Source organism: Vitis riparia, chromosome 6 (genome assembly GCF_004353265.1).
Source record: "Vitis riparia cultivar Riparia Gloire de Montpellier isolate 1030 chromosome 6, EGFV_Vit.rip_1.0, whole genome shotgun sequence".
Classification (NCBI taxonomy): domain Eukaryota; kingdom Viridiplantae; phylum Streptophyta; class Magnoliopsida; order Vitales; family Vitaceae; genus Vitis; species Vitis riparia.
Genome location: NC_048436.1, coordinates 15,647,169 through 15,659,519, shown reverse-complemented (window position 1 = coordinate 15,659,519; position 12,351 = coordinate 15,647,169). Strand labels below are relative to the sequence as shown.

Here is a 12,351-nt window from a genome sequence, read left to right as displayed (position 1 = left end):
GCTTCTGGGGATAATATTGGTTGGAGCTGAGCCATCCACAATCACAATATTCAAATATCGAATACACAGAAGGACAATGATACTGGCTAGCTAATCACGTAATACAGTTAACTCCTATCACATCCCACCATTGAGGGGAAAAGAGGAGGCGCTTGTGCGGAAAACAAGGCATCCTGTCCACATTACTTTTAAGTTTGTTGTGCAGCACACTTTCCTTTTCCTTTCTGTCCAAATGCATGTCTAAACTCTCTAAGGTATCAGTTTCTCTTTTCTCATGAAATCTATCCAATACAAGATTGAATCCAGTGTCTGATACCTCACTGTGAAACCAAGCCCATCGGCTTTGTCTCGGGTTCCCAGCATTTTCACAGGGCACCGGAACAACATGTCCATGAATGCCCAATTAGCCAGGTCTCTCATCTCTGTCTGAAGCAGCCCCGCTTTCAAAACAATCTCTTTCCAAACTCCTTCCTTGTCGGCCATGGCTTCCAACAACGAAAACTCCTCCGAGAACATGTCTTGAGGAACTTCCACACCCAGCTTCAATCCAACAGCCGGCCATATCTCCTTCCAAGTGAAACCCGTACCATTGATGGCGTTGAACGCTTGGCCATCGGTGGGGTATATTTCCTCATTGGTGGCTGCCCAAATGTGCTGTTCCGCTACTAACCGGGCATCGGAGCCATCAACGTAAGCCTCTTCCCAACTCTCCCTTGTCCCTCCAAACACAAAGGGAAGATTCAGATGCTTACAAATGGCTCCGTACACACACAAACTGCCCATGAAGTTGAACAGAGTCCTCTGAGAACTGCCCATTATCAGACCAGGCCGGTGCACCGACCAAGCCACCTTACCAGCGAGTCTCTCCCTGAGCAGATCCTCAAGAGCGTAGTAAAAATTATTACCTCCGCTCGCTCTTGGGCTCTCCTCATCATAGTAACAAACCTCTCCTTTATCAAAAGGCCCTTGCAGCGATACATAATGCTTAGTCCCTGTCTGAAGGGAAACATGCCTTAACTTCTCGGCTACGGGGAGTAGAGCATTCAAGGCATTCCCCATCATGGCCTTGTTCTGCTCACAACACTCTTCGCTATCCAGTGGAAACTGGCTAGCCCAAGTGACCCAAAACACATGGGTCACGTCTCGTAGCGAAGAGAACTTCTGTTGAGCCTCCAAAGGGTTTAGCAGGTCACATGAGATGAAATGGCAGTCGGGATGTTGATCCCGGAAGGATATGATCCCGGGTTTCCGCGCCACTCCATAAACTTTCCATGTCTTTTTCGACGCTAGGATCCTGGCCAGTTCCTTCCCAACAAGCCCAGTAACTCCGAAGATGATGGCAACATGGTTAGCCCCGGCTGCTTCAAGGGCCATTAACACAAAAAAACACCTCAGATACTTAGGCTTGATCAGTTCCAGGCCATGTAGAAGAGGATGTGTATTTGTGTGTAGCAATGTGATCCTCTAACAGTCTTTTAAAGGGGTTCAACACCTACTACCCAAAAAAAATAAAATAAAAAATAGCAGCAAGAATGGCCTTGTTTTGAGAGAGAATTTCTGGGAATGGACGAACCTTGGCCTCCTAAGTTAATAATTTAATGGCAAGATGCAGGCGGCTAGCTGTCACAAAGATGGGTGGAATTCTTATTTAAAAATGCTCTCCTTTTTATATTCCTGTTTATCGTTGAATTAGGACAGCCCACAGTAGTTAAAAGGCTGTTGTGCTGCTGACCAGCCGTTCCTGTGCTGGCGTTAGGGTATGTGTAGCGATTATAATAAGAATGGATGTCCTGCATGTAGGGTACTAAGACACGTTCCCCTTCATGCAAACCACAAATCATGGATCCGTGATATAGGTATGGGGGTATAAAGACCCTATGGCCTATTTTTCCTTGTAGTTCTAAAAGTAATCTTTAAGAATATTTTTATTTCAAAAAACTTAATATAAAAATTACAATTTGTTGAACACGAGGGTGGGAGCTTTGATAGTTAATACCAATTTATTGAACTAGTTTCGTTAACAAAAGACTACAAATAATTACAAAGGAAGATAAAATTAAGAAAAATTAAAACTTTATTGTACTCCATTATTCTCTTTTTCAAATATTACTATTTCCATATGCTTACATTTTGTAGAAACTTTTAATAATAAAATATAGAAACCTTATAAGACTTATCAACTCTAAAATAGAAATAAAAAATAATTACTTAAAAATAAAATATACTCCCTAACTTTTTAAAAATTAAATTTAATTATAATATTTAGAAAGTTCCCGATTGAAGTTTACTATCCAATATAAACAAGGGATAATTTATTTGTTGAAAATCAAACAAGTTAGAGTAAGTTTGATAGCATTTTAAAAAGTATTTCTAGACAAAAAAATAAAAAATAAAAATTAGGTATTTCATTAAATTTAGAAATTTAATTAGTTATAAAATCACTTGTAAGGTTTTAAAAAGGTAGTTAATAGAGGATTCTTATAAAAATACTTTTAAATAAAACTCTTTCATTAAGAACACTTAGAAAAAAAATATATTGTCAAATTAATGCACTCTTAATCAAATTTCTTTTTTTAGAACCACCTTAATTTCAAAATAAAACTTCAAAACCCTTTCCAAATAAAAGATTGTAAAACATGTTTTTGAAATTAAAAACTTTTTAAAACATAAAACCATTTTTAACCACCAATTGGAAATAGGCCTAAAGACACTCAAGTTAAACCTACCCCTTCAATTAGAGCTCTTGTGTTCTATTAATTTATAATGGTCAATAAAACTTAATATTTAATTATTTAAGTTGATTTAAATTTGAATTATCTTTAAGTTCTTGACTTAAAACTCATTACTTGAATATTAAGATTTTTTTTATAAAAATAACTTTAAAAAAAAATCAAATTAGCATATTATGATATCCATCTTCATTAAATTTAATTAACATTTATTGTCATTAATTTTAAATAATAAATTTATTCATATTATAAGTTTTATAAACGCATAAAATAACTCAAGAATATGAAGTTCCACTAGATGTGGGCAAATAGAATAAAAAAGATTAATAATTTTGAATAAGTTAATTATTTTAATTTAATACTTAAAATTTGTTTATAATTTTAAGTTACTGACATTAATTAAGTTATTTCACCACACATATATATTTTATTTAATAATTTAAATCATATTATTAATTCATATTAAGTTATTAAATTGTTTTGCCAAGCATCCTATCAATCCATAACTCCTAAAAGTAAATCTAGTCTTATTTTCATTTGCACACTTTTCATTGATTCAAGTTTTTCCATGGACACATGTAATGAACAACTCCATTCCTATAAATATTTGCCCAAAAAATTAGATGACTTGTTAATGGGGCATGAGACGAATACTCCATATATTTGCTTACATAACTTGTAATTAAATATCTTTATGTTATTTATTTATTTATTTATTTTTGAAGTGGAGAAGGAAACAAGTCAAAAACTTCAAAGAGGAGAATGCAATAAAGCTCCATTAATGGTTGAGAGATTTTATTTAGTAGAGGAGTAAAGCTCTGGGTGTCCACAGAGCTTTACATTATTGGCTATAATTACATTAGATGAAGTAATGGCAACTTCTCTGGCTCAGCAAAAGTTACAGATTAACCTCAACTCTTAGCATACATCCAAACTAAAAACCAGCCACAGAGAAAATCCAGAGGGCTCTCTTTGCCACCACCAAAAGCAAAAACCCAATTACAAAGACAATTAATACATATAAACAGAGGGTTATATACAAACATCTTCAATGGGAAGTTCTGTGTTTTTTTTTCTCCAACTCTCCAAGGGTTCCCATCTTCTACATACCATACCCTCTCCATTTTGATGGCTTCTGCACTATAATTAACTTGTGCTCTCTTACTACACCTTAAATCAAAATGGATGTAAACAATTTTCCAGTACTTCTCAATTGCAGATGCCTATTTCAATGAATAAAAAACAAATGAATCTGCTTGATGCAGCATTCTTTATTTCATGGAGAACTGCAAAGGCCAAGCCAAGCCTGTTAAGCAGTCAGGACTCCGGTCGATGATTGGACCACTCTCAAGCTGTCAGTAGTTGATTGATCTATCACCAAAATTTCCCAAACTTAGGATTAGTTATTAGTACAAACAAGTGAATCTGAATTCCCTAGTGTAGGAGTTTGCTGGTAAGGGACTTACGGATACTTGGATTTTTATGAACAAAAAAGCATGCAGCTATTACTATGTAGCAAAGAGAAAGAACCACTCCTTTCATGTAATGTGAAGTTCCATCCTGAAAATAACACAAAATTTGTAGTGGGGTCGAGTAGGAGGAAGAAGGTGCCATGGAATTGCACATGAAAAGGGAGATTAGGTTATGAAAAAATTAACCTGCAAAGCGAAGGCTGTGATAATGATGGCGAAGGCGAGAGAGCCGGTTTCAAGGAGACTGAAATCAAGATCCATAGCAACCCCCATGATCCAAGCCACGATCACACAGAGTGGAACCTGAAAAGATAATGATTTAAGTATAATTAATCAGAATACTGAATAAGAACCATGGATTTTTTAGTATGGTTTCTTCAAAATCTCACCACAAACATGGAAATCTGTGTTGCAGACCCCAAAGCAACCCCCAAAGATATGTCCTACACAATACCCAGAATAATTTTGAGGCAAAACGAATGCAGCTTAACCTAAAAAGTGGAATATTTTTATAGTTTAACGACATACCAACTTGTTTTTGAAAGCAAATATGATTGACCCAGCATGTTCTGCAGCATTTCCCACTATTGGCAGCAAAATAATGCTGATAAAGCTAACAGAAACGCCCCAGGAATCCGAGGCAGCCTAATTGAGATGACGATGGAAATGCATGTTAACTAATATAGAGTTATAGGTATCTCTGATAATTAAGAACAATATAGATTTATGCTGAGAAGAAATAGAATTGTTAAGGAAGATTCGAAGACCTATGTACCTCAATTGTGCCCACAACATACTCAGATAACAGTGCTATGATAACTGTCATGCCAACCAACCAGCTAAATGCACTCCAGAATCCAATCAGAGCCTTTTCATCATCACCATCTTCATCTTCCTGATCATTTCATAACCCTAAATCAGTTAGCTACATATATACACATAACACACTCCTAGGGTTTAGTGTTCAACAATCTGCAGTGATGAAAACTTGTTTGTATTAAGAATTGATCACCTCTTGTGATTCGAAAAGTTGGCGGTGGGTTTTGAGCTGGAAGATGAGGTATGCAACATATGTTGTAAGCATCAAAATGCTGCTGGCTCTTGAGAACTGAAGAGTGGAAATGGCCGTGAATGTGTCTGTCCATGCAGCGTATTTGAACATCAAAGGAAGCACATGGCATAGCAATCCCAGCAGTAGAAGCAGCGAGTTCACATCAGCTTGTTTCTGTTTGTTGAAAGAAAAATTATCATTTTTCAATGTATGTATATGTAATTACAGATACTTAGCTGAAGAGAGAACTAATTAATGGGTGTTCTTACTCTATCATAAAGTTGCTCCTTTTTTAGGTTAGCCAAGCCTCCAAACAAGAGAGAGGTCCCAAGAACAAGGAGGAGGTTGGAGAGAATGGAACCCAGAAGAGAGTATTTCAACACAAGGATTTTCTTTTGGTGAAGGGCAAATAGGGCTATTATCAGTTCTGTTGCATTACCACATGTTGCATTGAGAAGTCCTCCAACTGCAAATCCAAATCCAAACCCAAAATCAAATTTCAAAATACAAGTAAGCTATATGTTTTGCATTTGATCCACCGCCCAACCACCCACCCACCACCGCACCCGTACCCCACCACCACCTTTCGTGTTATAGACACAAATGGCTTTGCCAAACTGCACTATGTGCTCTATTTTCTACTACCATGTGGCAATTTCTCAAGGCCACTAGCTCATCCACTACCTCCAATAGACCAAATATATAAAGGGGTGAAATTCAAAAAATAAATAAAATACCTGTTGGACCAGTGAAGTATGCTATCTGTCTGGGTTTTGTAAGATAGGAAAATGAAAAAGAAGAAAGTGTCAGAAAAAGATACTGAGATGTCACACTTTATGAATGAACTTCTTCTGATAAACATGCAGACTCACTCAGTTAGAAAGCTGACACGTTCAGCTAGCGGTGTCAGCCCCATTAAACTCAGAGCAAAAATCCAAGGCTGTTTGACGTCAAAAAGAGAGAAAAAAAAAAACGTAAAATCAAACAGAAAGAAGAAAGAAAACTTGCATCAAATTAAAGGAAAATTTGGAAAATCGACCACCAAGGCAACAACCCTTGTTTCCCGGCCGGAATTGATCAAAAAAAGAAATGGAACTTACTCTTCCAAATTGGTAACACTTCGCTAAGACTGCTAAAGGAATGGCTGGGAAGAGCAGACAAAGCTTGGTCCCAAGGATGACCTCTTGAAGATTGTTGAGGAATTGTCTGAGGACTCGGCATCTAACCTTGGGGAGAAGCATCGGATCCGACCTCTTACGTAAGGATGAAGAGGACATGGTGTGGGCGTTTCTTATTAAATGTGGTCCATCCTTGTTGCTCAACCCCTTTACCTCACCATTCTCCAAGTTCCATACCTCTTGTGAATCCATTGACAGTGGCTTCCTCTTCTTCTTCCTCCTCCTCTTCTTCTTCTTCCCCTATGGAAGTGGGAAGCTTGTGCGAGGAAGCAAGTGTGATCTTTTCTCTTTCTCTGTCCACTATGGAAGGTTAGGCAGGAGGTTATACATATATAGGACAAGGTTGGTGAGTGAGTCTAGGCAGTTTCCTGGAATCTTCACTCGTTGTACGCTTTCTTCAATGAGGCTAACACATACTTGAGATTTAATGCATGGTGAAATTACCTAAGTTGTGGCCGTTTTTCATCATCTGTGATTAAGTCTAACGGAAACCATAACTCAAATCACTTGTTATCACTTCTGAATAAGGTTAATTCATTCCTAAATGGGTTAATAACTTGTACAGATCATGGTTACTACCATCTAATATGACATCATGTACAAGTGGTACAATTTTTATGACCCTTTTGATGAAATGAATTGCTTTCAAAGCATTATTTGACATGATTATTTGAAGACTATTTTTTTTTAATCATTTAAAACACTGTTGAGGATAGGTAAAGTTAAATTTTCCTAATTTGGATTGATTTCTAAGAAGGTAAAAACATAACTGTAAACCTAATATGAGCTTTTTTTTGTTGCTTAGGCAACTTTAGGAAAGTTCTTCTAACTTTAAAAGATGTTTAACATACAAGTAATCTCTGTTAAAACGTTTAGGAAAGTGCTTCTAACTTTAAAAGATGTTTAACATACAAGTAATTTCTGTTAAAACGTTTAGGAAAGTGCTTCTAACTTTAAAAGATGTTTAATATATAGATAATGTTTGTTAAGACCTTTTTAATTGAAGTGAAAAATTATTTGATATGATGAAACTTTTAATTTCCATACTAATATTACTTTTTCAGTTTCAACTTCTACTTCAAGCCACAAGAAATAAAAAAATAAAATAAAAAGTTTATTTTAAAAAATCCTAAGTAAAAAGGTTGTTTCTATCATAAAGGTTTTTCCTTTATATATATTTTTCAGCAAGTGCTAAAGAGATTTTTAAAGGGTTGATTTGTTATTGATTTTAGGGAGTGATTTTAATTTTAAAAAGTATTTATGAAAAATAAATAAGTATTTGGTAAAATTTAGAAAACATCTTTTAAAATCTGAAAAATTACTTATAATATTAAAAAAAATATTTGTAGTGCTTTGAAAAAACATTTTATAAGTGATTCTTTTAAAAACATTTTAAGAGAAAACACTTTTAATAAAAACACTACGAGACATCATTTTAAGTTATTTTTATAAGTGTATTTTCATTTTTAATAATTTAATCTTAAGATAAATGGTTCATGAATTAGTATAAAAGTTTGTTTGATAATGATTTTAAGATTTTTTTTTTTTCAAAAAATAAGTGTTTCATAAAATTTTAAAAATGCTTTTAAAAATCCAAAAAATCACTTATAATGTTTTTTTAAAAAAAAATTGACAAGTGATTCTTCTAAAAACATATTTAGAAAAAATATTTTAACTAAAAATACTTTGAATAAAAACATTGTGAAATGTTTTTAAAAATAAGTGTTTAATAAAATTTAAAAAAAATTGAAAAATCATATTAGGGATCACTTGTAATATTTTCTAAAGAAATACTAGACAATTAATTCTCTTAAAAATGCTTTTAGAAAAAATACTTTTGTTCAAAACAGTGCGAGTAAAACCATCACTTTAAAATTAATTCACCAATTTCAATTTCTATTATTCTCTACAATTTAAGTATTTTTAGAAGAAAAGTGTTCTACAAACAATACCAACCACTTCATTTAAATTAAACAAGATAACACCCTTTTTAATCTTTGATAAATAATGGATTGAATACAAGGGCAAAACAGTGATACCTCTTCAATATATTTCTTTTAAATAATACTTTAATATTAAGAACTATTACATGAACAGTAGCACTTCGTCCACATTATCCAAAATAAAAAATACAAAAAACTTGGTCATGTTATATGTTTTGAATATATGATAGTAATTATTACCAATTATTTCAGGAGTTGACATTTGGCTAACTCCAATGGCCATGACTTGCATACACTTGCATTTATACAACCAAATTCAAAATAATAAAGCCAAAAGATTAAGACCCAACATCTAATTTTTATTTTATTTTATTTATATTTACATAAATTTTCTGAAAAAATATCTTCTTCCAACTGGAGCATTTGGGCCATCAACATTAAACTTTAGAATCACTTCTCAAGTGAATTAATTCTTTTTCCTTTTTTCTTTTTATACTCAATTAAATTAATTTCACATAAAATCTTAGGAAAATAGAGTTTTTGTTGCAGTGGGTGTGGCCCAATAGCCTTATTCCAAGGGTCGAAGCTAGAGAAAATCAAAACTAGGTATATCCAAATGATTTTCTCTTTGTTCTGACAAGATTCAATACATCATTTCGTAGTTGTACTTCCAAGTGATAATCAAAACAACAGAAGAAATGAGAGTTGAGGAAGGAGCATATTCTACTCTAAAAAAAAAGTTAGAAATTTCCTGGAATTTTCAGGGCATTCCCAGGAGAGAATCAGACGGTTGGCATTTTTATGGGGATTTAATTTGAGAAAAAGGACAAGAAGTAGAAGAGGAGAAGAGAAATCTGATTGGTCTGACTTTCTAATAAGTAAGAAGGTTGGAAGAAGTTTCCTCACACTCCACTGTTGCTCTCCACCTCCTTCCAAAACTCATACAGTTAGCAACCTTACAAGCCCCAACAGGGCTCATTCCTTATTGGATACGCTGCCTCTAATCCCACTAATCATTTCCCCTTAACATAGGCTTGACATAGTCTTGGACTATTGAAGGAGGTTTACAAGATAGTTAATCATAATAAAAATGTATCAAGACTAGATTTAAGATTGAGAAGTTGATGTTAATAAAGTTGGGGGAACATGCATGTTTGTATCATATGATCCAAGGAGAAGTTTTTGATATTAATATATGAGCGGTAACTTCTCCACAACGCTTTTTAAAGCTTTAATGACTTTGAATAGACGATATTTACGTACAATAATAAATGATCGAATGTATTTTACGAGAGAATAAACAAAAAATATCATATGAGGGAGGACTCTGGATAAACCATGTCTAGAATTAAGGATTAATGAGGCCAAACAAACCATTTTTAATTCATTGCTTCAATGTGTTGTGAGCCATGCTTGACATGAAGTGTTATAAATTTTAATTATTTATAAAACTAAAGACATTAATTTGTTTAATTACCACATTTTGTTGTAGAAGACCAAGTAGTCTTTACCCAATTTATAAATAATGTAGATTAAAATCATTTTGGGGTTGTTAGATGAATGATATATTTTCTAGTTTATTTGTTATATTTTGGTTTTCATAAGTGGTTAGTGGGAAGTTGGAATGAAGCTTTCATGATACACATCAAGCAATAAAATTGAGTCATTTTCATCAAATTAAAATCTTGTACCTCAACTTGTATAGTTGTATGACATTGGAATTTTTATTTATTTTTTCATTATTTGATGATCTTACAGTTTCCCCAATTCATATTCAGGTTCTGGAGGAAACAATTCTATTAATCAACTTGGGAAAAAAAAAGTAGAAAAACCAGCTATTTGTTTGGGTAAAGTAGCATCTCAGAATGATTTTTTGCTGCAGCAGCCCCAAGAAAATGATAGCTAGAGGTTCATCCATGTCTCTTTCCGTGTATAAGATCTGATCATGGGTTGATTTTAATGTTTTGTTGGGCTCCATAGGATGAAAAATCTGAAAGTTTTGAGGAGTTCAAAGGTAGTGGGTTTGATTGGCAGAGGCTAAAACAGTACTGCTAATATCTATGCAGGAGAGGGACAAAGATCGGATATGGTATCTTCTTCTGTAATGAGTCAGAGTCAACTGGACCCATACACATTGATCTTCAACAGAAGTGGCTCTTGTTTCAGAGATTTGAAGGAGAGGTGCTTGTTTTTCTGATTATTTTATATGGTTTCCTCTCTTTATTTTTGCACTACTGATATAGCTTGAGGTTAAGTTTTTTGTGTCTTTATTGGCCATCATGGTTTTGCTAAGAAAATGACAGAAAATGGAACTGCTCAACAACTTAGCTCAAGCTTTTGATGAGAAATGATGAGGGGAAAAAATGGGTGGAAGAGAGGAAGACAAAAACAATCATAACCATAAGACAAACAGCAAGAAGGAAGAAAATAAAATAATGGGAGTAGTGCCTGCTTCAAATTAATTAAATCTGTTGAGGAAATGAGACTAATTCAGTGGCATCCTCTTCCACAACGCACCTGCTACTTAGCCTCCGTCACCTTTGATACCTTGTAATTATTATTGACTCGAGAACCGCCTAATACTACCAATTACAAGGAAGCTAGTCAGAGTTTATATATATATATATACCTATGACTAAGATAAATTACAGTAATCCATAGTCCAGGAACTTATTTTCTGTTTTTCTTTCTTTCCAGGTCTTGTTGTGTGAAGGCATATAGCATTGCCACATAATATAAGTGCCTAATGTTTCTGTCTTGTGGGTGGAGAGAAATAAGAATGGGGTTCTTTGCATTACTGATCATCTTCTGCTTGGATGTAGGTTGAGGCTTTGATTTTCTTTTCTCTCTTCTGTTAGTGTTGAAGTCAAAGCATCCCTTCCTTTTGAAAGCTCCTCCTGTTTTAGGCCAGCTTGAAGTTCAGTGGCACTGCAGAGATGAAGGTGTAGCATTGTGTTTTCCTAGTTGAGTCTGGCTGAAAACCTAATGCAAGTATGTAATACTTGCCCTTTTAGTTGTTAGGCTTTTCTTTTGTAATCCTGTCTGGTTCTTTTGTACCTTGCCCTTCCTTTTGCTGCCTTTTTCTCTAAATTGCTTTTCCCCTCTTGTTGAGGTCTCCCTACTCTCCATTTGGTTCGACTCGTACAATTGCCCAAGCACAATTTCAAAGTTTTAGTTATGATATCTCTGGTAGATTCTAAACTTTGAATCAATCCTATTCGCTCCATAGGAGATGTCAAGGGCCCTTGATGTGTTTTAACCCGCTTATGATTTCGGATTTCATTTTTAAGAAGAAAGAAAAAATCAGAGTTCGATCCTATTTGAGAGGGAGAGCAAGAATTTTTGTAACCATTTTTTTTTTTAATCACATTTGATCATCCAACCATGTCAAAATATCTTTTTTTTTTTTTTTTTTCTTTTTGTGGGCCCACATATGAAAGTATTCCATTTTGTTTTCTCATCTCACAATCCAAATCACCATATGGAAAACAATTTTCTGAGAGTTAGAAAATTGGGTCAAGTGATGCACAAGCAAGATCATGCTTGGCAACACCCATCTTAGCACATGGAGAGAGCCACACATGTCACACGTCTTTCAACAACCAAGACTTTGTGATGCCAAAATGTTAGGTAAACCAATTTCCTAAAAGCTTTTTATAGGACAGGGATAAGGGCATGATAATCGAGATCAAAGCAGAAGATATGAAAAGTTAAACATACTTGAACCAGGGCAGGGATAGGATCCTATTCCCCACCCTCAATCATATATACCACTAAATAATATATATAACTTAAATATATCAATAAAAAATAAATCATGAATTTATTTTTGAGAGTTTTGAGAATGGGATGCCAAATTAAGTTATCTCAATATTCGGATCCAAAGCTCAAAATCATTTTTAGTATGATATTTGTAGGGTCAAATACCTAGTGTACTCAAATTAAGATTTTTAAAATAAAATCTATTAAGATATGGAA

At 34.2% G+C, this 12,351-nt stretch overlaps 2 protein-coding genes across 2 annotated transcripts; both read right to left on the bottom strand.

The window, feature by feature from the left end:
- Nucleotides 1-11: 11 nt before the first annotated feature.
- Nucleotides 12-1,429, bottom strand: LOC117916078 ((S)-8-oxocitronellyl enol synthase CYC2). The gene has a single exon (XM_034831899.1). The coding sequence runs from the start codon at nucleotides 1,372-1,374 to the stop codon at nucleotides 250-252; it is 1,125 nt and encodes a 374-aa protein (XP_034687790.1). The 5' UTR covers nucleotides 1,375-1,429; the 3' UTR covers nucleotides 12-249.
- Nucleotides 1,430-3,492: 2,063 nt separating this feature from the next.
- LOC117915711 (vacuolar cation/proton exchanger 3-like) lies at nucleotides 3,493-6,716 on the bottom strand. The gene is made up of 11 exons (XM_034831346.1): nucleotides 6,353-6,716; nucleotides 6,125-6,192; nucleotides 5,990-6,018; nucleotides 5,522-5,718; nucleotides 5,214-5,426; nucleotides 4,977-5,096; nucleotides 4,730-4,846; nucleotides 4,591-4,644; nucleotides 4,388-4,504; nucleotides 4,196-4,289; nucleotides 3,493-4,100 (listed from the first exon to the last, which is right to left on the bottom strand). The coding sequence occupies exons 1-11, from the start codon at nucleotides 6,620-6,622 to the stop codon at nucleotides 4,039-4,041; spliced, it is 1,341 nt and encodes a 446-aa protein (XP_034687237.1). The 5' UTR covers nucleotides 6,623-6,716; the 3' UTR covers nucleotides 3,493-4,038.
- Between the last annotated feature and the right edge of the window lie 5,635 nt (nucleotides 6,717-12,351).

Coding starts and splice junctions, on each gene's coding strand:
- LOC117916078 (XM_034831899.1), bottom strand. CDS start 1,374: ATGGCCCTTGAAGCAGCCGGGGCTAACCATGTTGCCATCATCTTCGGA.
- LOC117915711 (XM_034831346.1), bottom strand. CDS start 6,622: ATGGATTCACAAGAGGTATGGAACTTGGAGAATGGTGAGGTAAAGGGG. Junction 4,847..4,976: donor ATGTTGTGGGCACAATTGAG/GTACATAGGTCT, acceptor CATCTCAATTAG/GCTGCCTCGGATTCCTGGGG. Junction 4,290..4,387: donor TCACAGCCTTCGCTTTGCAG/GTTAATTTTTTC, acceptor TGTTATTTTCAG/GATGGAACTTCACATTACAT.